At 37.1% G+C, this 22167-nt stretch overlaps 1 protein-coding gene across 1 annotated transcript; it reads right to left on the bottom strand.

Moving 5' to 3' along the window:
- Positions 1 to 4067: 4067 nt before the first annotated feature.
- LOC104897153 (hypothetical protein) lies at positions 4068 to 15433 on the bottom strand. The gene is made up of 3 exons (XM_010683978.4): positions 14128 to 15433; positions 12338 to 12772; positions 4068 to 4408 (listed from the first exon to the last, which is right to left on the bottom strand). Exons 1-3 carry the CDS (start codon positions 15258 to 15260, stop codon positions 4384 to 4386), a joined length of 1593 nt encoding a protein of 530 aa, XP_010682280.2. The 5' UTR covers positions 15261 to 15433; the 3' UTR covers positions 4068 to 4383.
- Between the last annotated feature and the right edge of the window lie 6734 nt (positions 15434 to 22167).

Below are 22167 nucleotides of genomic sequence, written 5' to 3'. Positions count from 1 at the left end.
TAAGAGACCAATTCATAAAACAATTAGAAACAAAAGTAAACTAATTAAACATTTGCTAACACCAACTGGAAATCAGACTCACCAAAATAGGCAAGTCACGCACCAAATCAATAACACAGGAGGCAGAGGCGACAACCCCCACCTCCAAGCAAGAGCCAGCAACAGCAGCTCACAGAACCACCACCAGCAAGCCAGCATGGTGGCAGTGACAACCGCACCACAACAACACAGGAGACGGAAAAAAAGAACAGGACACCGACGCAGCAGCAACAACGACACAACAAGAGCAACAACAACCTAACAACAAAGCATAATTAACCAAAATATAATTAACTTAATAATTATAATTAGCTTCTAAATAAACGTTCTTAAAAACAGGACAATTACATAATAGTCCATAAGATTCCCCAAATCCCCCATAGATAAACTATTTGGACATCACTTTCACCTTGTACAGGAGCCTTGTTTTGATCCTCACCCTAAACCTCTCCAAAGCCAATTTCTACTGCCCCTCAATTAGTAAATCAAGGTTTGTGGATATGTGGCCATCAAGAAGTTTGCAGTGCCACAAAGAGCTCATCATAGGGTTATCTTTTAATATCCCACATGCCTTATGCTTCTTCTTCAATGTCGTGATTGCCCAACTGATTTATCAGCAAACACAAAGGCATGCATCCTCCAACTGCATCCATCCATTAAACAAGACGTTGTGAACTTCTCAGTGGCAACCTTCTCTACTATTGTTGCAAAACCCTCTTGGATGCAATAATCCCTGAGCATTTCCAGAGATAGTGCTTTGGTTGGAAATATCAACCATTCTTCTAGCTTGATAGACCCAAAAGGCGAATCAACCCAAACTTCCCATATTGGTACAATCTGTCCAAGGTAGTACTACCATCAAGGCGGTCCTCAAAGGTCTTATCAAGGCAACAATCCTCAACTTCAATCTCATCCTCCTTAACTACAAATTCACTCATCAAAATATCATCATCATCAATCTCTCCCTCAACTGACTCACAGTAAGTCCCATCAGATGAGTCATCACCCTCCAAATCACCAGACTCCTCATCCAAATACACAGGAACTATGACCTTCTTCTTCTTCTCTGTACCCTCCCTTCAAGTGCTCCTCTTTCTGGGCATGTAAGTCCTAAATTTCTTTGTTGTGCTCTTAGGCACCCCCTCAGGTCTGGTCCTTGGTGCTTTTTTTTATTTTGAATACGTTGGAATGTCATGTTCAGGGACTGTATATGTAGGTTGTGTATGTTGATCAGGAATTGAAGGTGCTTGTAGAGCTTCCTATGTGTGTGAGACAGGGGTCTGTGTTTGATTTCTTGTTCTAGGTCTCCTAACTGGGGTGGTTTTAACCCTTATCTTTTTCTAGGAGGGGGTATTTGACTGAGGTGGTGTTGTAGGGTCTATATGAGGTAAAGGAGGTGGTGTAGGTTGTGTTAGAGGTGAATGAGGTGGTGGTGTATGAGTTGTGGGTGGTGAATGAGGTGGTGTGTGTTGTTTAGGTGGTGAAGGTGGTGGTGTAGGTTGTTTAGGAGATGAAGGTGGTGGTGTAGGCTATTTGGTAGGTGAGGCAGTGGGGTGAGAAGGTCCTGGACAACACTTATCATCCCTCTCAGTTGAGTACACCCTAATGTATTCACATATCTGCACATCATCCACCAATAGGACATGCACCTCAATAGCAACACACAACCTCATTGCCTCCTCAACGTTCCTCTCTTCTTCCTCTTCTTTCCTTCTTCTCTCCTCTTCCTCTGCTTGCTTAATTCCTTTCTTCCTCTTCTTACTCTTTCCTTAGAATCTTTTACACTCTATTTATATTCTCCAGTTTTTCCTTCTCAGCTTGTTCCCTTAACTGAACATATGAGTTAAATACTATCCCAAGGTTGTTTGTTTCCTTCACCCACATCTCAATGGTGTATGTTCCCCTTCCAAAAGACCAAACCCTGCCTAAGTGCATGTCGCTCTCAATCTCTATTTTCCTATTAGTCCTAAGATTATGAACAAGTAATTTTAACTTACTCCTCCATTGCATCCTCATACAACCTAATTAATATAAGTGAAACAAGTCAGTGTATTCAACCCTCACATCAAAATCCTTACTGTTATAGTGCAAAAAAACCAAATAGACGTCACCTAACCAAATCAAATTTACAACATACATAAGCATAGTACTTTTGAATGAAATGAAAAAAATTCAAAATTTTGCTATGATTAACTAAAGAAATACTTCCGTAAAAAATTAAACAAACAAACCCGTTATCTCCGGCAAACTGATAGCTACCCGTCTAAGATGACAGTTGAATAATCAACATTGTGGGAAAAAAAACTCGAGTCTTTCTGTTATGCAAGTTGAATACTTGTTATGCGCACACTGATCAATTTCAGATGAATAGATGGTGCAACCTTCAGCTGTTCTAATGTGCATGGTCATGAAAAAGTTTATCCCAAGGCTAGCAGTTCTTTCTGTTATTCCATATAGCAGTTTTACCCACTTGTTTTGGGTTCTCTTATATAAACAACAATATCAGATTCAAAGTGACCAGGTGAATATGTGATCAGGTGCATGAGTTGATATTTTATCTCCGGTGGTCATCAACATAATCCCTCGGCTTTCATTCTATTCTACCAAGCATAATACGCTCTCACAGGCCTAATTGCTTCACATAATTCCCCTTCAAGTCATCTTAGGCTTCCTCGACTTATTCTATCCCAACCTTCCACTATTTTAGTGGAGCAAACTCTAGAGGATGCCTTACATGCTCAAATCACCACAACCCGTTATCTCTGACCTTCATAGTCAATGTCTGCAACTCTACCGCTCATCTAAATATTCATGTTCCAAATTCTACCTCTTGATACATTACCATACATCCATCTCACTCAACATGCACATCTTATTAATATAATCCTTCATATATGCCCATATAATAACAAAATCACCCATATTTTTTTCAAGATTTTCCTAAACTACCACTCTATCTCTCTCCTACTCTCACTCTCATTCTCACCTCAACCCAACCACCCCCCAACCACCATAGCAACCACCACCACCAAAACCACCACCGTGAGACCCACCCCATCGCCACCACCACAACATGTCGGAAAAGCACGAGTTTTTGTTATTTCTTCGCCAGAAAAATCCGCCACCCCATTGTTAGTACGTAACACGCCAGAAAAATTTGTTTAGTTTCCTCCACCGAATACTTTTTCCGTTTCCTCCAATGAGGAAATGAAACAGATCTTCGTCTCCTCCATGCAGGGAACGAAAATCCATTACGGAAACGAAATGAAATTTTGTCTCCTCCATTTTTCGTTCTCCACGGAGGAAACGAAAAAACAGTTCGATACCGTGCTTTGGTGGCGGAATTTTTTTAAAAAAGATTAACCACATTCCGTTGGTGGTTGTTCGCGACAGTGAGGCAGTCCTCCGGTGGTGGTGGTCCGCAGTGGTGGTGGTGCGCGAGTGTAGCTCCGATGGCGGTTGTCCGTCGGTGGAGGTGGTTCGCGGTGATGGTGGTACACTGGTGGTAGAGGTCTGAAAGATGGAATGAGGTGAAGTTGGATGAGAGATGAAAGAGTAAGAGTGGGGTAAAAGGGGAGGAATATGGGGGATATTTCAAGGAAAAATTACGAGCGATTTTTAGTAAATATAGACGGTAGTAGCAATTGGATTAGTGTATTGGTGAGGCCAAGAGTCTTAGTCTTTGGATCCAATAAGATTAAAGCTCCCTATTAGTCTATGCTTTCCATCTTTTGTCATTCTCCATCAGAATTAATCTAATTCTCACATTTATAACAATTACAATTTACAAACTAACCCCCCCCCCCCCCCCCCCAAAACCCAGGTTTTGAAATTCTTCTCAAGAACAAAGCTTGAAATGTTATATTCATATGAAGTATAGACCTGGAGGTCAAAGGCTACCCACAGACCGTTTATTATCACGCTACACTCCACGGTATCCGAAGCTCCATCACAAACGCATTCAACATTGCATATAACAAACAAATTACAAGTTCCTCAAAGTTCACATATGAAGAGGCAAAGCCACATGAAGCCTTTAAAAAGACCGTCTTTTTAAGGAAAGGACCCAAGAATATAACATAATGTTTCATTACAAGTCAGTCTAAGAACAACACAAGATCCTTGCCTTAATACAGACCAAAAAATGGCAATTTTACAAGGTATCAAAAATTAACAGTTAATTAACAAGAGTCACCAGCGCTACAGCCAAGCCGTGAATAATTTGACAAAGACTTAAACAAATTAAACAAAATATTATTTTCCGGTTGCTTGGTGAATGTCAAAGGAGAGCTGTGAAGAATCCACACTGAGTTCAATAATAACCCAAAAACAAAAAGAAATGATTCACCATCTCTCTCTTGACCTAGACCTGCCGACGCAAAGTTAAAACACTAATCAGTCAATGCCTGCAGTTTACGCAGCAGCTAAAAAAACCAGAGTGAAGCTTATGTAATGTGCATTCAGGAAAAGGGATAACAGAAGACAACAGCAAAACAAAATCAAACTTCATCATGCATAGGCAGAAAAGGTGAGCTATCAATTTTTAGAATTGACTATTGATGCAAAAGACAACTTTAAATTATATCCAGAAAATCAAACTCCCTTTTTTTAAATTAAATGTAACGCTTGACAATTTGACATAGTAAATTGTCTCAAGACAAATTTAACACATCCTTTTCTCCCGCATGAATCCTCGTTATCTCTCTCCTCATCTAAAAGCAAGTCTTTCATAAGAAGTGGACTCAGACAAAGTGTCGCGTCTTTGCTTAATAAGAAAAGGACGAGCTATTACTACTAATAACAGTTTGTTCTCTTCACTTTATGCTCCCTTATCATAACTAAGCCCTCAGTTAGCCCTTGTTTGAGTAAATTTAAAACTTATTAGCCCGGAACTTATCATAACTTAATTTTCAGATATACGTGAAAATAAGGTGAGCAAAACATAGCCTAAGCCAGGTCAACGTAAACTAATGATATGCTGATAGTCTAGCCAGTCCATAGAGTGAAACTGCAAAATCACTCCATTAACGTATTCACGTATGGTTCACTGTTCTTGGAGGTGTCTAACGGGAATGGAATAACTGATTCCTGCTATGAACTGATATTTAGGAGAGGGTAATTTAGGTATTATCATAATTAGTAGCTTGGGAAATAAGCTAGGTAGTTGTGCTAGGTTAATCACACTATATATAGGGATAATTAGAGGGAGAAAAATGTTGAAAATTATTGAGAATATTAGGGAGCTTTTAAGAGTTCATTTGGGAGTGTGTCAAGTCACTCGAATACTTGGCAATCTATCCTTTATTTCTGTAATTTTCAGTTTATCAATCAAATCTTCATCTTCTTCCTCAATTTCTGCCATTAAAGTGTCCAAGCTATGTTAATTCATAGCAAATGGTATCAGAGCAAACGATTTTGGGAGACTGATTGCTGATTATCAGATTTTGATATATATATATAAAAAAATAAAATAAAAAAAAGAGAGAGAAATCTGCCATGGACGTTGCAGGCAGAAATGTAATGCAAAGATGGATCTGTGAAGAGTTTGCCTACATCACACAAAAAAGAGATGAAGGAATCTCAGATCTCGAAGAAGAACAAAGAATCCGGCGAGAGCTTCAACTCCCTGAGTTTAATGGAAGAAATATGGAGGAATGGATTGAGGATTTGGAAGAATTTTTTCATTTCTTCCGATTAAATGAGGAGTCGAAGTTTAAGGCTGCCATAATCGCACTTGCTGGCGACGCACAACAATGGTTTGAAAGGGAACACCGGTGGTGGCCTTTCACCGAGTGGCAGCAACTGGAAAAACAACTGAAGCTACGTTATGGGTCTTCACATATACATTTTAAGAGGTTAGAGGAAACCCTAGATCTATGGAGGAAGGAGATTCAAATAACGGTAATAACCTCTAGTTACCCAGTAGAAAAGAAAGAGGTGAAGGAAGATGTGCGCCCAACTCACGGCCAGGTTAGCCCCACCATACCTAATGTCGAAGTGATTGTGGCTGCTGAAGAGACGCACAATCAGGTTTCAGATCGGGTGAAAAGCATAAAGGGTGATGGTTTGGGGTTGGTCGTCGCCGGAAAGTATGGAGATGAAACCAAGGAAAACATGACCACCATTAATGTGGACAAACTTTTAAAAACAAGAGGTGTCACTGGTGGTAGATCCGGCAATGCTCTTGACCCAAAAAGAGGATTATTTCAGAAGGGAGGTGCCGGAGGAAGTGGATCGGGTGGTGGCCCAGGTTCCTTTACCGGCGAGTCTAGGGTTGGTGGGGGAACCACAACTCAAGGTAGCACGGATAAAGAAGGATTTGTAAAAAGTAGCTCTAAGGCGAGTGGACTAAAAAAAAATTCCACAGTTTACTCCGGCAGTGGGCTAACTTTCATTGCCGGCGGCAGATTTTGTGGTGGAGCAGTCAATGATGTTCTTCAGAAGAAAGTTCTAGAAACAGAGCATGAAAGAGAAGTGTATGTGGGAAGTTTTGATGAGTCATTCATTGGCTTGAAGAAGAAGCCACATGAAGAGGATGTCATTAAGGGTAATTTGGTCAATGACCAAAAATTTAATATCAGTGATGGAAGTTGGCTATTGGGGCCACGTGATGCACCTGAGGTCTTGCAGTTAGTAAGGGAATTGGAGGGGCCACAGACTAACAACTCCTTTCACCCACCCTTTAATGAATTGAGGCCCATGTCTATGATTTTAGAATTTCAGCCCAATTCATCAACCCAAACCTTAGGAAATCCCTCCACTCAATTTCTAAACTCCATTTCCCTTTACTCCTATCCTAAATCAGCCCAACTTCCTGCCCAAATTTTGCCACCCAAATTCCACACTGCACAACTTAATCATCCACTCAGCCCATATTTCATTAAACCCACCCAACTTTCTTTCCAGCCTCATCTCCTTTATGATTCTCCTAACCCAATTTTTCCACATACCTTCCACCAGCCTTCCAGCTCAAACAACCAACATTCTTCTAAACTCAACTGTCCACCCACTTTTCCCACCAACAAAACACCACCTCCAAGACCAGATGTACAAGGACTCACCAATGAGGAGCTCAAACGCCAGTGGAAGCCGGGCATCAATTCTCAAACGGACAGTGCTAATTGTTGCCAAGGCCGGGAATTTCGTGCTAATTACTATCCACCTTGAGGACAAGGTGGAAGTTTGGGGGGCCGGTAATGCTATGAACTGATATTTAGGAGAGGGTAATTTAGGTATTATCATAATTAGTAGCTTGGGAAATAAGCTAGGTAGTTGTGCTAGGTTAATCACACTATATATAGGGATAATTAGAGGGAGAAAAGTATGTTGAAAATTATTGAGAATATTAGGGAGCTTTTAAGAGTTCATTTGGGAGTGTGTCAAGTCACTCGAATACTTGGCAATCTATCCTTTATTTCTGTAATTTTCAGTTTATCAATCAAATCTTCATCTTCTTTCTCAATTTCTGCCATTAAAGTGTCCAAGCTATGTTAATTCATAGCAATTCCCCTATCCACACTGATTACATTTCTGCAACTAATTTCAAATCCTTCAAACTGTACACATTAACTTCTCTAAGGTTTCGATTGCATTTTCGGCAACAATACAAAGCCAAATAATCATCACCGTCTACCTCCAATGCCAGCGCTACCCACTAACACATCACCGAACTGTTCTTGGAGGTGTCTAACTGTAATGGAATAACTGATTCCCTATCCACTGATTACAATTCTGCAACTAATTTCAAATCCTTCAAATAGGAAACATTAACTTCTCTAATGTGTCTAACTGTAATGGAATAACTGATTCCCCTATCGTCAAATAGTACACATTAACTTCTCTAAGGTTTCAGTTGCAGCAATACAAAGCCAAATAATCATCACCGTCTACCTCCAATGCCACTATGCCAGCGCTAGCCGCTAACATATCACCAAACACCAGGACCACAACGGCTAAACCTATGGCTAACAACAAGCTTTTCATTTCATTCTCATCAGACCAAGCCCACCACGTAACCCAACCTATCTTCTCCCCTATATATCCTAAATCAATCATTATTCATTAGTCATTACCACCAGAAAACATGAGATTTTGAGAAATGAAAGGGGGGAAGGGGGGGCTCAAAGTTAAGGCTAATCCAAATGATCAAAGGGAAGCGCAAGAGAGTAAAAGAAACATACTATATAAACAACATCCATGCATGGCTGTAATTCAAAAACCAAGCAAATAAACCACTGAAAGGATAACATTCAACATCATCAAGGTCAAATCAGGACATGTGCGAGATGGATCAAAAACAGCATCAATGCCGGATAATGTGGTGTATCTACTAGAAGATGTGAAGAAAGAGTGCCAGTAGTAAGGCTGCGAATTGGATGGGATGAATTGGATTTTGCCAGGCACAAGTTCAATCCAATATATCTTGGACTCAGAAATGTGTATTCAAACTTCAAATACAGTCGAAAGTTTTCACAAGTCCCACTACAGTCCATGCAAAAGTTCTTAGCCCCCCCCCCCCTCCCACACACGCGCGTACTCATTGAATTGGATTTTGCCAAGCGCAAGTTCAATCCAATATATCTTGGACTCAAAAATGTGTATTCGAAATTTCAAACTTCAAATACAGTCGAAAGTTTTCACAAGTCCCACTACAGTCCATGCAAAAGTTCTTAGCCCCCCCCCCTCCCACACACGCGCGTACTCATTGAATTGGATTTTGCCAAGCGCAAGTTCAATCCAATATATCTTGGACTCAAAAATGTGTATTCGAAATTTCAAGCTTCAAATACAGATGAAAGTTTTCACAAGTCCCACTCCTGTCCATGCAAAAGTTCTTAGGTCCAAACACACCCCGCCCCCCAACGCACATACAAACAAGCAAGCACACGCACCCAGACACGCAAGGCAACGGCCACGGCCACACCCAAAGCCACAGAGTAGCTACTTGAAGGGGTGAAAAGGTTGAGAGCCTTAAGATATTCCATCCAACAATTAATAGTTATCGAGTATTTATGGTATACAGGACTACTAAAAGACTAGCTAGCTAAAGGAAAAAATAGAAATAAATAAGCTAAGTTCTGCAGCCCCATTCTCTCTTCCTCCTTATCGAACTTCCAACAGTAAACCTACATGACTGCATCTCATAGAGTTGTTCAATAGCATTCTTTTTTAGTGTTATAGATTAAGGCAGCTTTGTTATCTGTGGATCGATATACTTTCAACAATATTCAAGTTCCTCCGACATGCTAATAAAAAAATGTAACTCCTTGCCATTAACTATCCATATCAGGAAAGTTGAAACTTGCTCTCATCATTTAATATGTCCTCCTTCAAAGGTATATCGAGTAACTGCTACAGATACATCAAGCCAATAAATACATCAAATCTCAGTTACAAGTACCCTAACGAATTTAAATACATCAAATTTACAACACAGATATCAGAATCCTACTATAGATACATCTATGACATCTTAGAAAACATCATAGACATGAAAAGATCTAAACCTTGATTGGTAATTGAAACCAAAGATCAGCTATATAAATTCACAATTTAGATCAGAAACCAAAAAACATTAGGGTTTCTTAGTTGACATATGGGAAAAGAAAAACAAGAAAGGGAAATATTATGAAAAGGAAACAAGAAATTGTAAGTTCTATTGACTATCAATCTAGAAATAATAGCAAACAATACTAAAACAACAAATAACAAAGCAAGAAAGAACAGGCAAGAATTTTACGTGGAAACCCAAGAACTGGCAGAAAAACCACAAAATATGCACTAGGAATCGATGAATATTCAAGAAAGATTACAAAAGCGCTCAAGAACTCTCTCTATAGCTTTTTCTCTCTATAATCTGTGAATAATGATGAATAATACAATTAATGACGAATTAGGGCATCTATTTATACTCCTCCTTCGAGAAAACACGTTTTACGGACTAAATGCCGAACCGCCCGAGCGAAATCTGCCCGACTGGGCGGTATTTCACTTTTCCAAAACAGCTTGCACGCCCGACTGAAAGTCAGGCGAAATCCGCCCGACCTGCCCGGGTGATACGCAAGACGAAACAGTTTCGTCAGTTCTTCGTAAAACAGTCATAACTTTCTCGTTTCTTAGCAGAATTGGGCATATGACCTATCGTTGGAAAGCTCTTGGAACAAGCTATCACCTCCAATTTGAATCACATTAAAACTATTTATAGATTAAGAGATATGTGCATTCAAAGTCAATCTTATATCCCAGATGACGTTTTCCCTCTACGCAACCTCATCTCCACACCCATACACCTGCATGAGCTCCATATGATGCCATATACCCAACAAAAATGGTGAAATGAGAAAAGGAAACTAGCCATATCCAACCATCTTTCCCACAACTGGAACATGAATTAACACCCAGCCATATCAAGTGCGTTGCTGTAGGAGTGTTATTCAACCATGAACTTGTTCCCTTCTCATAAAACTTTAGGTAGTCATTTTCGTTGTCTTTGACATGCGTCTTAGTCCTCGAGAGTCTTCCATTCTGATGTTTGTGTTGGTTGTGTGTGGGTCGCAGTAGTGTCGAATTTGTGGAGGCAGCGCTGGGTTGTGGTTCGCTTGACATAAGCCAAGAAGGTTGGTGTAAAGTGGTGTGTCGTCGTTGACTAGCCATATAGGTGATGCGGGGTAGTGGCTAGGTCATTGGTGTAGAGTGAGTGTTGTTGGCATTATAGATGGATGATGATTTTAAAAAGTTGAAATACTATAGAGGAATTTTGAGATGTTCAAATCCCACGAGATAGGTGGGGAATCAAGAAACTAGATGTGGGGTGTCTTCAGACTGGAAACAGGTGAAAGGGAATTTACAAAAATGGTCAACCAAACATCAACAAGGGATAAATAATGCACTTTCCCTTTCCTTCTTGATCACCCCCAAAATGCTCCCTTAAGCTTGTAAATAACGAAATTTAGGCTCTTTCACCATTTAGCAATTAACCATGGTACCCCATATCATGGGAGCTTTCACTACAGGTATGAGAAGATGAGAGGAAAAAATGGAGATGAGGGTTGCCAATAGATCATTTGTGAATTGTTTCCGCCAACCTAGAAAACTTCCATGGTTAAAACATGAGTAGCATTAGAATTGTCGCAAAGAAAAGGTGAAGGGGAAGAAGAGAGGAGAAAAAATTGTGAAACTTTGTTGTGCTTTGAGGTTTGGGTTGGGTCTAGTAGCACTATAAGTATGAGTTCAACAAAGTAAAGTTACAGAGACTATATAAAGTCCTTAGATGGCAAAGCAAGATAAGAGCCACTAGATCTCCAAATTCTATGGCCCAAGAGTTTTCTTACCCTTCTCATCTAATTTATCCTTCACATGAGCCTACTTCTATATACATAAATACACCTCATCTCATTGAAGCTATAAATGTTCTATTTTGGTGGTTTGGCCGGTAAAATACAAACTTCAGCATATAGATTGGGGGTTTATTTACGCAAACATGCAAACAACCCATCACTCTTACTAGAAGTTACCATTTTTCTAAACATCATATTGATATAACTTAAAAACTTCTACACTGACTTTAAATATCAAATCCCACTGCTCCACGCCAGCATCCGTAAAGGAAGGGAAAGGTGAGGGAACATTTCAGAGAGCACAGTAACCCACTGACCATTGTTCCAGGTTTTCCCTTAACCTAGGCACAAACCATATATCAGCTGAAGCCCAGAATATTACATGGGGACATATTATAGAGGATTAAATAACAGAAACAACCTATTCCAGCAAACTAGAGCTACTATACTGGCCTAAAGGATACAGTGAACTGCGTTATCAATAATCAATATGGGGAAGAAGATCCATGAGTCACAACTGAATGAGATATCATAAGGCCACGCATTGAACATCGAGGAAGTCATAAAGAGCAACATGCGCAATTCAACTACCCAAAATGGAAAAAAAAAGTCATATCTAAGGGTCAAACTAGATCCAATCATTTTTACAAACATACAAAGTATGCACATGCAGCACAAAATGCAAACTCGCCTTGTCACACCAAGAGCCAAACAAACAACATAAGAGAGAAAACTTCACTTAGCTAGACATACATAGCTAGAAAACTCAGGATGGTATTGAAGATTCCTAAGATAAAATGCAACATGCGATCATTTTACAAACAAAAACACTATAACATTAGCAGCACCAGCTGCTAGATACTTACCTAGTTTTCACATAAGAGACAAACATCCAACAGCAAAGAGGCATCTCACTCAACTAAACATTTAACATTATTGCTGAAAAATCTAAGATAAATTACCTGTCAAAGTCTCTACTTCCGAGAAATCCTCCTCTATCTCTGCCACCTTGAAAGCCTCCTCTTCTATCTTCACCTGGTCGTGTCCATACATCTCCTGTTCCCCGTGACCGGGGCCTGTCCATCGCTTCTGTACCTCGTACATCATCAAAAGCTCCTGACTGGGACGGCGGTCTCTCAGGAAAACTAGTAAATCTCCCAGCTCCAGAACCTGGCCTTGATCCAGGCCTGTCAACAGCTTTCTGACCAAACCTGACCTTGTCGTCCAAATCCCTTATTAGAACTTCCAGATCTCTCTCCTTGCTCTGTAAGAGATCACGTAGACTGATTTGTTCAACTTCAGTCTCTTGCGGGACATCATTACCAGAATCTTTCTCGAGGTCTTTTCTTAGATTCTCAATTTCTTCCTTCAGAGCCTTCTCTTCCTCTGTCTCAGGCCTATAACAAATTGAAAATGATCAGCATAAGCTGAAAAGCCACACAAAAATTAATGTCCTAAAACCATGTGACCACGCTGCAGGAATTGAAGAAAAGGCAGAACACTATCTATAACATAATACATTTGACATTCTCCTAGTTAAATCATCCACACCACAAATTTTAAAACTTTGCCTACAACGCCTCATACCAAAGGGGAATATCATAAAATAACAACTATAATCTCTCCTGGGAAACAAAGATTCATGCAATTGTCCAGGACTAGATTTGCATCAGCAAATAATAGGGAAAAACTACTCCAGAATGGAACTAATCTTAATGCACATGAATGAAAGGAACCCTCACTACAAAAATTACATCTTTTGTCACACAGCAAAATCTACTTAATCAGTTAATTGAAATCAAAGATTGCAGAGCTGCAACTGATCTTTGTAAAAACAAGCAAAAAAATATGATGCTCTCAAGGTTCTATACAATTGCCTCTGGGCCTACTAGGAATAGGATAAACTGCCTTATATATCTGTATGAACTTGTTTTTGTCAGCATACTTTCTAGGTGGAATGAAGGATCAGTCTATTAATGAACATATTAGATGATTGCTTGAGAGGTAGGATAAGGCACCTTAGAGGTAGGTCGAAACTCGAAAATGACATGGACTGAGAATCAAGGTCACAAATCAGAACCTTCTACAAAAACTTGCTAGTCTGCTACCACAGGCTGGCTAACTCATGATTCAAAATATAGATATATAAGATAGGAGGGGAATTATCACAGGCTGGCAGCCCTAGTTGGTTCCAACTTATCTTGTGAGCCAAGCACACATAAAAAATAGGAGGGAATTATCTCGAACATCAGCTTCATCCATCATAAGAACAAATTGTTTACTCCACTATGCCTCCCGATATTACATTCAAATATTACTAGTAGCACAATTTTTAATCAACCGGCATCAATCACAATGCTTAAATGTCAATCATCCTATATGCATCACTTTGATGCAGCAATGGAAGGTGAATAAGAGGACAACTGAAGGTAACAAAAGAATCTAGTAAGACGAAATAAAAAGGTTTAAAAACACATAAAGTTGCAACATTCACAATAGCCAGAGTGTTTCAACCTTCCTATGTAGGCAATCTGTCTACCTTAAAAACTAAAGCCTTCACAGTTCACACACTCAAGCACAGAACATATTTAATGAAAAACATGGTTAATTACTTTCTAGAAAGTCAAGCAAAACTACCATAAGAGAACTACAGATACAGAATAAGGTAATTAGGAACGTCATTCATTCGCACACTAAGTAGCATAAAACACTTTTTTTCCTAGTCATAAAACTCAAGATGAAAACGACAAACCTATCAACACGGCGATGCTCTAAATCAAGATCAATCTTCCTCCAATCCAAACCCTTCTGTTCCAATAAAAGCTCCCTAGGCTTAGCATCCCCAAAAGGATTCACCTTCGGCCTAGGCTTCATCTCCCCCAATCCACCACCACCACCACCTACACTATCCGGCCCACGATTACTCTGCGAGCTAGTAGGCCGACTTCCTTGCGAACTTGTAGGCCTACTCCCACTACTACTCCCCCCACCAACACCAACTCCCACCACCTTCTTAGCCTCAATCTCTAAATCCAACTTTTTCCAATCCAATCCCTTCTCAGCCAACACCTCCTCTCTAGGCCTCGCCACCCCGAATGGATTCGCCTTACTTGTGACCGCCTTCACCACATTCTCCCCATTCCTCTCTATAGTAGGAGGATCCAATACCAACCTAGGCCTCCCCAATTCCCTCTCCACACTCACTTCCCCACCTCCCCTCCTCCAATCCGAACCCGAATCACGAAACCCTGAACCAAACGTACTCGATCTTCCTCCCATTACGGGACCCGGACCCGCCTGCGATTTCTTCCCGAAACTCCAATTATCTACCTCATCAGCCCTGGACCCACCACCACCAACACCAACACCCAAAGACCCATACCTAGAACTACTACTACTCCCACCCCTCCCACTCTCTACCATCATAGAAATGGGCTTCTTCATAGAAGCCCAATTATCAACCTCATCAGCCCTAGAAGGGGGAGGTGGCATAGACTCAAAATCCCCTCTTTTTTGTCTCCTATCATCGTCGAACCCACGACGTGAGGATCTCCGATCATCACCATAACTTGAAAAGCCACCACCAAGGCGGGGCCCAGAGAAGTCATCGTCAGAACGAGGTTTGGGAGCAGTGGGTAACTGGAGCATTTCAGCTGGTGTTAAACGGGTGGATCCGGAAGAAACGGGTCCACCTGATGACCCGTAAGAAGCGAACTCTGAAAGAGTCATCTTTTTCTTCTTGGGTTTTGCAGTGATGGCTTCTCTAAGAGAAGGGAAGCTTTGGGTTGTGGTTGTGGTTGTGGTTGTGGCATTTTCTCTCTCCTCGGCTTCTTCGCGTTCGGCTTCGGCGGCCCAAGAGCCGATACCACCCCAAGGTTTCGACATCGGAGAAAATGGTGCGGAAACTGTAAAGCTAATTGGGAAGATCTGGTGTGTGTCTGTGTGTGTTAGATGAAGCTAATGAATAAGGGTTGAGAAAATGGGGAGTTGAAGAGGCGTAAAGTCAGAAAATAGAGGGGGAATTTTTTAGGATTTTTTTGTTTTATTGGAATTTTTGGTGGTTTTATAATTTTCGAATTTTTATGTGTTTTTGCATGAGTCACTTATAAACAACAAACTAGTTTTTAGGCCCGGGCTATGTCCCGGGTAAGAAAATTTTCATTTATTAATATTGTACTTTGATATGATAGAACTAAATATAACTTGGTTTAGTGGTTAAAACTTTAGTTCATGATCTTAAGGTCACGGGATCAAAACCTATACTATGCAATTTCTAATTTTTTAAAATTCCCTAGAGAGAGCGCCACGTGGCACCGTTTCTGGTTTACGCACGTCTTTTAATATATTAGTATAGATGTTTCAAAGCCTTCTTTTATGTTTCGCCTACCTATGAGTCACTTATATATATATATATATATATAGAGAGAGAGAGGGGGGGAGAGAGGCAGGATCATGTGAGAAATGAGAATGAATAACTACCCTTAGATTAGATCCTGTCAACGGCCAAGATTAAGTAACTAATGTTAACTTTAAACTACATATGCTTTTGTTTTTTCGAAAATTAGTTTATAATTATATGACGAAATTCGCTTCATGGGAAATTCGCTGCATAATTCATATTGTGTATTCCTGGAGGATTTCATGAGTTACTCTTCAATGCTCCACGCATGTTAGGAGTATTACTTAAGCTTTCCTGCATCTATGTGAGATCTAAAAATAAAGTATTCGTTATGATCATGTGCTCTAAAATATTAGTTGCATTTTGCTGTATATGATATGATGCATTGTGTCAATTATGGACCTCGGGTTTTGCGTTTCTTGGTTTCAGTTGTCTGTCTCTTTCAAAAATAGAAATAAAAACGAAACTGCTACTTCATTGGCGATTTCAGATCTTGTGATTACACTGATGTTCACCTTCTAATTAGAGTTGTAGTAGTATTTGATAAGAGTTATACGAATTACTAATTAGAGTTATAGGGGTACTTTGAGTAGTCATAAGAGTTATAATTATAGTTATAGCATTATTTGATATGTACGTCTTATTTAGAGTTATAGGTTTATTTGATAAGAGTTATAGAAATTACTATTTAGAGTTATAAGAATTTCATATTTTGCAAACTAATGTTCACCTTCTAATTAGAGTTGTAGTAGTATTTGATATGAGTTATACGAATTACTAATTAGAGTTGTAGGGGTATTTTGAGTAGTCATAAGAGTAATAATTATATGTATAGCATAATCTGGTATGTACGTCTTATTTAGAGTTATAGGAATTACTGATTAGAGTTATAGGAAATTCATATTTTGCAAACTAATGTTCACCTTCTAATTAGAGTTGTAGTAGTATTTAATAAGAGTTATACGAATTACTAATTAGAGTTATAGGGTATTTTGAGTAGTCATAAGAGTTAAAATTATAGTTATAGCATTATTTGGTATGTACGTCTTAATTAGAGTTATAAGTTTATTTGATAAGAGTTATAGGAATTACTAATTAGAGTTATAGGAAATTCATATTTTGCAAACTAATGTTCACCTTCTAATTAGAGTTGTAGTAGTATTTAATAAGAGTTATACGAATTACTAATTAGAGTTATAGGGGTATTTTGAGTAGTCATAAGAGTTAAAATTATAGTTATAGCATTCTTTGGTATGTACGTCTTAATTAGAGTTATAGGTTTATTTGATAAGAGTTATAGGAATTATTAATTAGAGTTATAGGAAATTCATATTTTGCAAACTAATGTTCACCTTCTAATTAGAGTTGTAGTAGTATTTAATAAGAGTTATTTATAGGGGTATTTTGAGTAGTCATAAGAGTTAAAATTATAGTTATAGCATTATTTGGTATGTACGTCTTAATTACAGTTATAGGTTTATTTGATAAGAGTTATAGGAATTACTAATTAGAGTTATATGACTATTTGACATGTCATAATAGATGTAATTATAGTTATGGCATTTCTTGTTATGTACGTTCTAATTAGAGTTATAGGAATAATTGATTAGAGTTATATGAATTACTAATTAGAGTTACATGAGTATTTGACTAGTGATAAGAGTTCCAATTATAATTATGGCATTACTAATTATATGGCAAGACTTCTTTACAGTTAGTGAGTAGTTAGAGTGATATGAAATAATTATTACAGTTATAGACACTCTTGATTAGAGTTATAGAAATTTATGTGTGCAATACTTTGAGTTCTAAATCGTTGACTTACAATTTATACCTATTTAATATGCAGAGGCAGGAACTAGTAACTCTACGCAAAGCATAAACATTGCCTCATTAAATCTGTCTACACCACCTAAGCAAAGTACGAACATCACCCCATGCGGAGAACATGAGTTCACTCGAGTTGTTCCAGCAGAATTAATTCCTAAAGATGGGCAGATTTTCGACAGTCTTAAAGATGCAATAGACTTTTATAATATATATGCTGTAGCATGTGGATTTAATACTAGAATGTCTACCGAGACTCGAGCAAAGGATGGCACTATTATATTCAAATACATTTTGTGTAACAGGCAAGGAGTGAAGGCAGTGGCTGCAGCAAATCACACAACTAATATTGAGTCGGTTGAGCCAATTTCCCCAACTCAAAAGACGAGGAAAAAAACTTACACGGGTTGGTAGGTAGTAGTATTTAAGAGTTAAGAGTTATAACAATGCTTGTTAAGAGTTATAGGATGTACATATTAGAATTATGGCAATCCTCTTTAGAGTTATACGAATGAATAGTTAACTTTACAGAAATACCTATTAGAGTGATGCTAATACATGTTTAAAAGATGTAATCAATTATCATTAAGATGATTGATAATTACAAGCTCCAGAGAGTATATACATGAGGTAAAAAAAGTCTCAAACTCCAAACTGGTAAAAAATTATACAAACAATGATGAAGTAATTAATGCTAAGAATGTCAATATTGAATACAACACTAAACAAATTCAACGTCTATGTCAAAGTTATCGCTACCACCCATCAACAAGAGCTTCTCTTTCATCCTCTCTCTATATCGAACACAAAACACAAACCCCTGAAAATGCACACATCAACAAGCACAATGTTCATATCTTCTAACAGTGTTCACTAGAGATCAAACAACCTAACTGACAGCAGGATCCAGTGACATGGTTATGGATATTGACACTTCATTACGGATCAAAATCAATGTAACTTTTAATTAATTATTTGAGTTTGGCACTTGGACACATTTATTTGTGTCAACACAAAGTAACCAAGTTGGAGAAACATGGTTCACTAGTCTCTATTTTACTATTTTTGCAGCTCAACTTTTGTTCTTGTGCCATGTGATTTGACTTCTTAGCTTTTGGTATGTCTTTTGGTGACATCCCTTTGATGATGAGAAGACTCGATCTGGATGAAGTCTTTGTTCTTCTTCATCCTCAGTAGCTTGATAATTAAGCGAGATTAAGGGTATAAAAAATCTAATGACATTCTTATCTTGTCCGAGTGTTTTCTTCAATGTTCACCAATACCTTCTGTGCTCCTCTGCGGCTCTTGCAGTTGAAAAGAACCTGTAGCTTTTTTTATGGTCTAAACTAACTCTGGAAGAACCAGAGTCGATAAACTAACTCTGGAAGACCAGTCTTCCCCTACAATATAGAAGCCCTAATTCACTATGGATTTTTTTTGCAAAAACTGTTGCTGATGAAGCTCCAAATATATTATTAAAACTTAAAATTTGCAGCAAGTAGCAAAAACATATAATATGGACAGGAGAAACTAGATCATACCCCCAAGGAACCCTCCCAAATTCCAATGCATGCAAATGAGGGACATGCCAAAGTTTTAAAGACCAAAGAATCAACATGAAACCTCTTTTTTTTTTTTCAATTATCAACCGATGGAACGGGGTCTCCTTGTGCTTCAGATAGGAATAGAGCTCGAAAATCAAGTTCTTGAAAAAAATTATTTGCAAACATTTACATGTCTCCTTTCTCCAATAACTCACTCCTTACTTACCACCCTCTGTTTCCTTTATCTCCAATTCAACGAAATTAAATTCAAATTATATAACTAAACACACCAAAATCAAGTTCTTTAAAAAAATTAGAAAAAGAATTGGTAAACTTAAACAGATTTTAAACAAGATTATAACTTTCCTACTGCACTATCCAATTCAACGAAATTAAATTCAAACTATATAACTAAACCCACCAAAATCAAGTTCTTGAAAAAAATTAGACAAAGAATTGGTAAACTTAAACAGATTTTAAACAAGTTTAATTTTTAAACAAATTAATGTCAAGAAAATTAATTTTTATAAACTCGAAAATTTTCGCATAATTAATGTCAAGAAATCATAATCACAATTCTGAAAAAAAATTAAGAAGTAAACTAGAACGAAAAAAAACTTACCTTTCTCTCCCATACTGTCTGCAACAATTAAACTTGAGATTTAGTGTCGAATTGCAGAAGAAAATCGCTGAACTAGTTGATTTTGGTGAATTGCAGAAGAAAATCGCTGAACTAATTGCAGGAAAAAACTTGAAACCGTCGAAGTTGAGCAGAGAGAGGATAGAGAGATGATGAAAGAGGAGAGAGAAGAGAGATAGGAGAGAGAAGCGTGAGATTTTAGTGTAATCCCTTTTTTATTTTTAATCTTGGCCGTTACATGTAACCATGATCTAAGGACTGTTATTCTTTCTCATTTCTCATGTAAAACCTCATTCTCACATGAACTCAATTCTATATATATATATATAATATATATATATTATATATATTATATATATATATATTCACGTTGTAGGTGCAAAATTGAGTAATTACATCTACTTAAATAAATAAAAATTTCCTATAAATTCGATGTACACTAATAAGCAACAAATGTTTCAAAGCCTTCTTTTATATTTGGACTAGCTTAATATATATAATATATATAATATATTATATATATATATATTAGTTTTATATGCACACGATGTGTATGAAAATATGTAGAAAATTATTTTTTTCAGGGGATGTAGAAAAATTAAACTATAATAAATTAGGTTTTTTTGAATAGTTGACTTTTTTTTTTTACTTTTTTAATTAATAGGTAGTTCCTTTTTTATTTTTTAATTAAAATAAGTAGCTATTCTTTTTTCTTTTTTTAATTTTTTGGTGTCCTACCCCTCTTGACATATAGAATACTAGTTTTTTATGCAAGCAATGCGTGTAATGACATTTTTAAGCCTAATTATTACTAAGTAGTAAACAAAAAGAAAATGCAAGTTAGTATTTTAAGTTCACCTCCATTTTGTGAATAAGATTCTTTGAAATACAATCAAATAATACTCCTTCTACATTATGTTCTTTCTTTTGCAGTCATTAACTCTTTGCACTTAAGTAGCATTACAGTATTACTCCCTTAGTTAAACTTATCTCTACTTTTGCTATTCATTTTCTCTCTCCTCTCATTACAAATCTACAAACCATATTATTAAGGAACCTAGTTCATCAAACTATACACTATACAATAAGAAAATCAACCTTTTCAAGTATTAAGCAAAGCAGTAAATCTAATTCATCAAAAATCCATCAGCCGTATCAACCAGTTTTGAAGGAAGCAAACCAACTTCAGTTTTTTCTTGGGTCGATTTTCTAACAAAGAAAGGTAATTTCTTAAATCAACTTCACTTTTTTCTTGGGTCGATTTTCTATCATCCCAATATTTAATCCGAAAAGTATGAATCAATTTCAGTTTTTTTTCCCTTGCCTAACATCTACATTATGATTTCACAAACTTATATTTAAAATTTTCATCAATCTCATATTTAAAATAATATTTGAGATAAAATTGTAAATTTTCATACACAATTTGATATTGGAATTTTTTTTTTTTTAAAAAAAATCGTTTCTTTTATCTTGTTTTCTGATTTAACATGAAAATGAATTAAATTTTAATTGTATAAAAGCCCTTTTTTTCCATTTCAAAATTTTACAGTTGTCCATTTCAAAATTTTACAGTTGTCTTGATGCTTAATTTCACTATTTGTTTTCGCAAAATAATGTAATTTTTTTTTCTAGAAAATGGTTTTTAGCAAATTAATTTAATTTTTTTCTAAAAATTGATTTTTGCAAAAACCGTTCGTGAAAACTTTGATTTTGTTTTTTTTTTCAAAATTTATTTGTGAAAATGGTTTTTTTTTACTAAAGTTATGAGAAAAATTTTTAATATTGGATTTTTTTTTAAAAAAACCTAAATTTTTTACTTTTATCTTCTCTCATTTCATGTGAAAATAAAGGGTTAAACTTAAGTCCTTTTTAACTAATTGCTATCATCTTTCTTTGTTCTGTTAGTCGCTATATAACAATTGTTATTGTTTTTTCAACTAATTTGAAATAACTTGGAAGATTAAAAGAATTATGTACCTTTGTTTGCAAATCGCCGATGGACAAATGTGTGATATCCCCGTCGAAATTTAAGTTTTTTTACAGATTTTTATGCATAGCGTGTATAGATAAAGAATAATTTGTAAGTGAAATTTGTGAGTTATTGAGAACAATGATTTGTTAGTGAATTTTGTGAATGTTTTTTTGTATGTATTTACGCCCTACTATATTAGTTTTGGTTTGTAAGTTAATTTTTCGTTTTTTTTGTAAAGTTTAGTGATTTGCGGGATTTCTTGAACGTGATTTAGAAAGGGATTTGTAAAGTTTCCTAACATAAGTGATTTGGGAGTGATGTTGAAATTTAATTCCGGTAGCTTTGTTTGAATCCCAATTTTGGTATTGAAATTATTTTTGTAATTTAGTAAGGGAAAGGGGGGCAAA

The sequence above is a fragment of the Beta vulgaris genome, chromosome 6 (genome assembly GCF_026745355.1).
Source record: "Beta vulgaris subsp. vulgaris cultivar EL10 chromosome 6, EL10.2, whole genome shotgun sequence".
Taxonomy (NCBI): domain Eukaryota; kingdom Viridiplantae; phylum Streptophyta; class Magnoliopsida; order Caryophyllales; family Amaranthaceae; genus Beta; species Beta vulgaris.
Note: the sequence above shows the minus strand (reverse complement) of the source record. Positions and strands in the feature narration are given on the sequence as shown.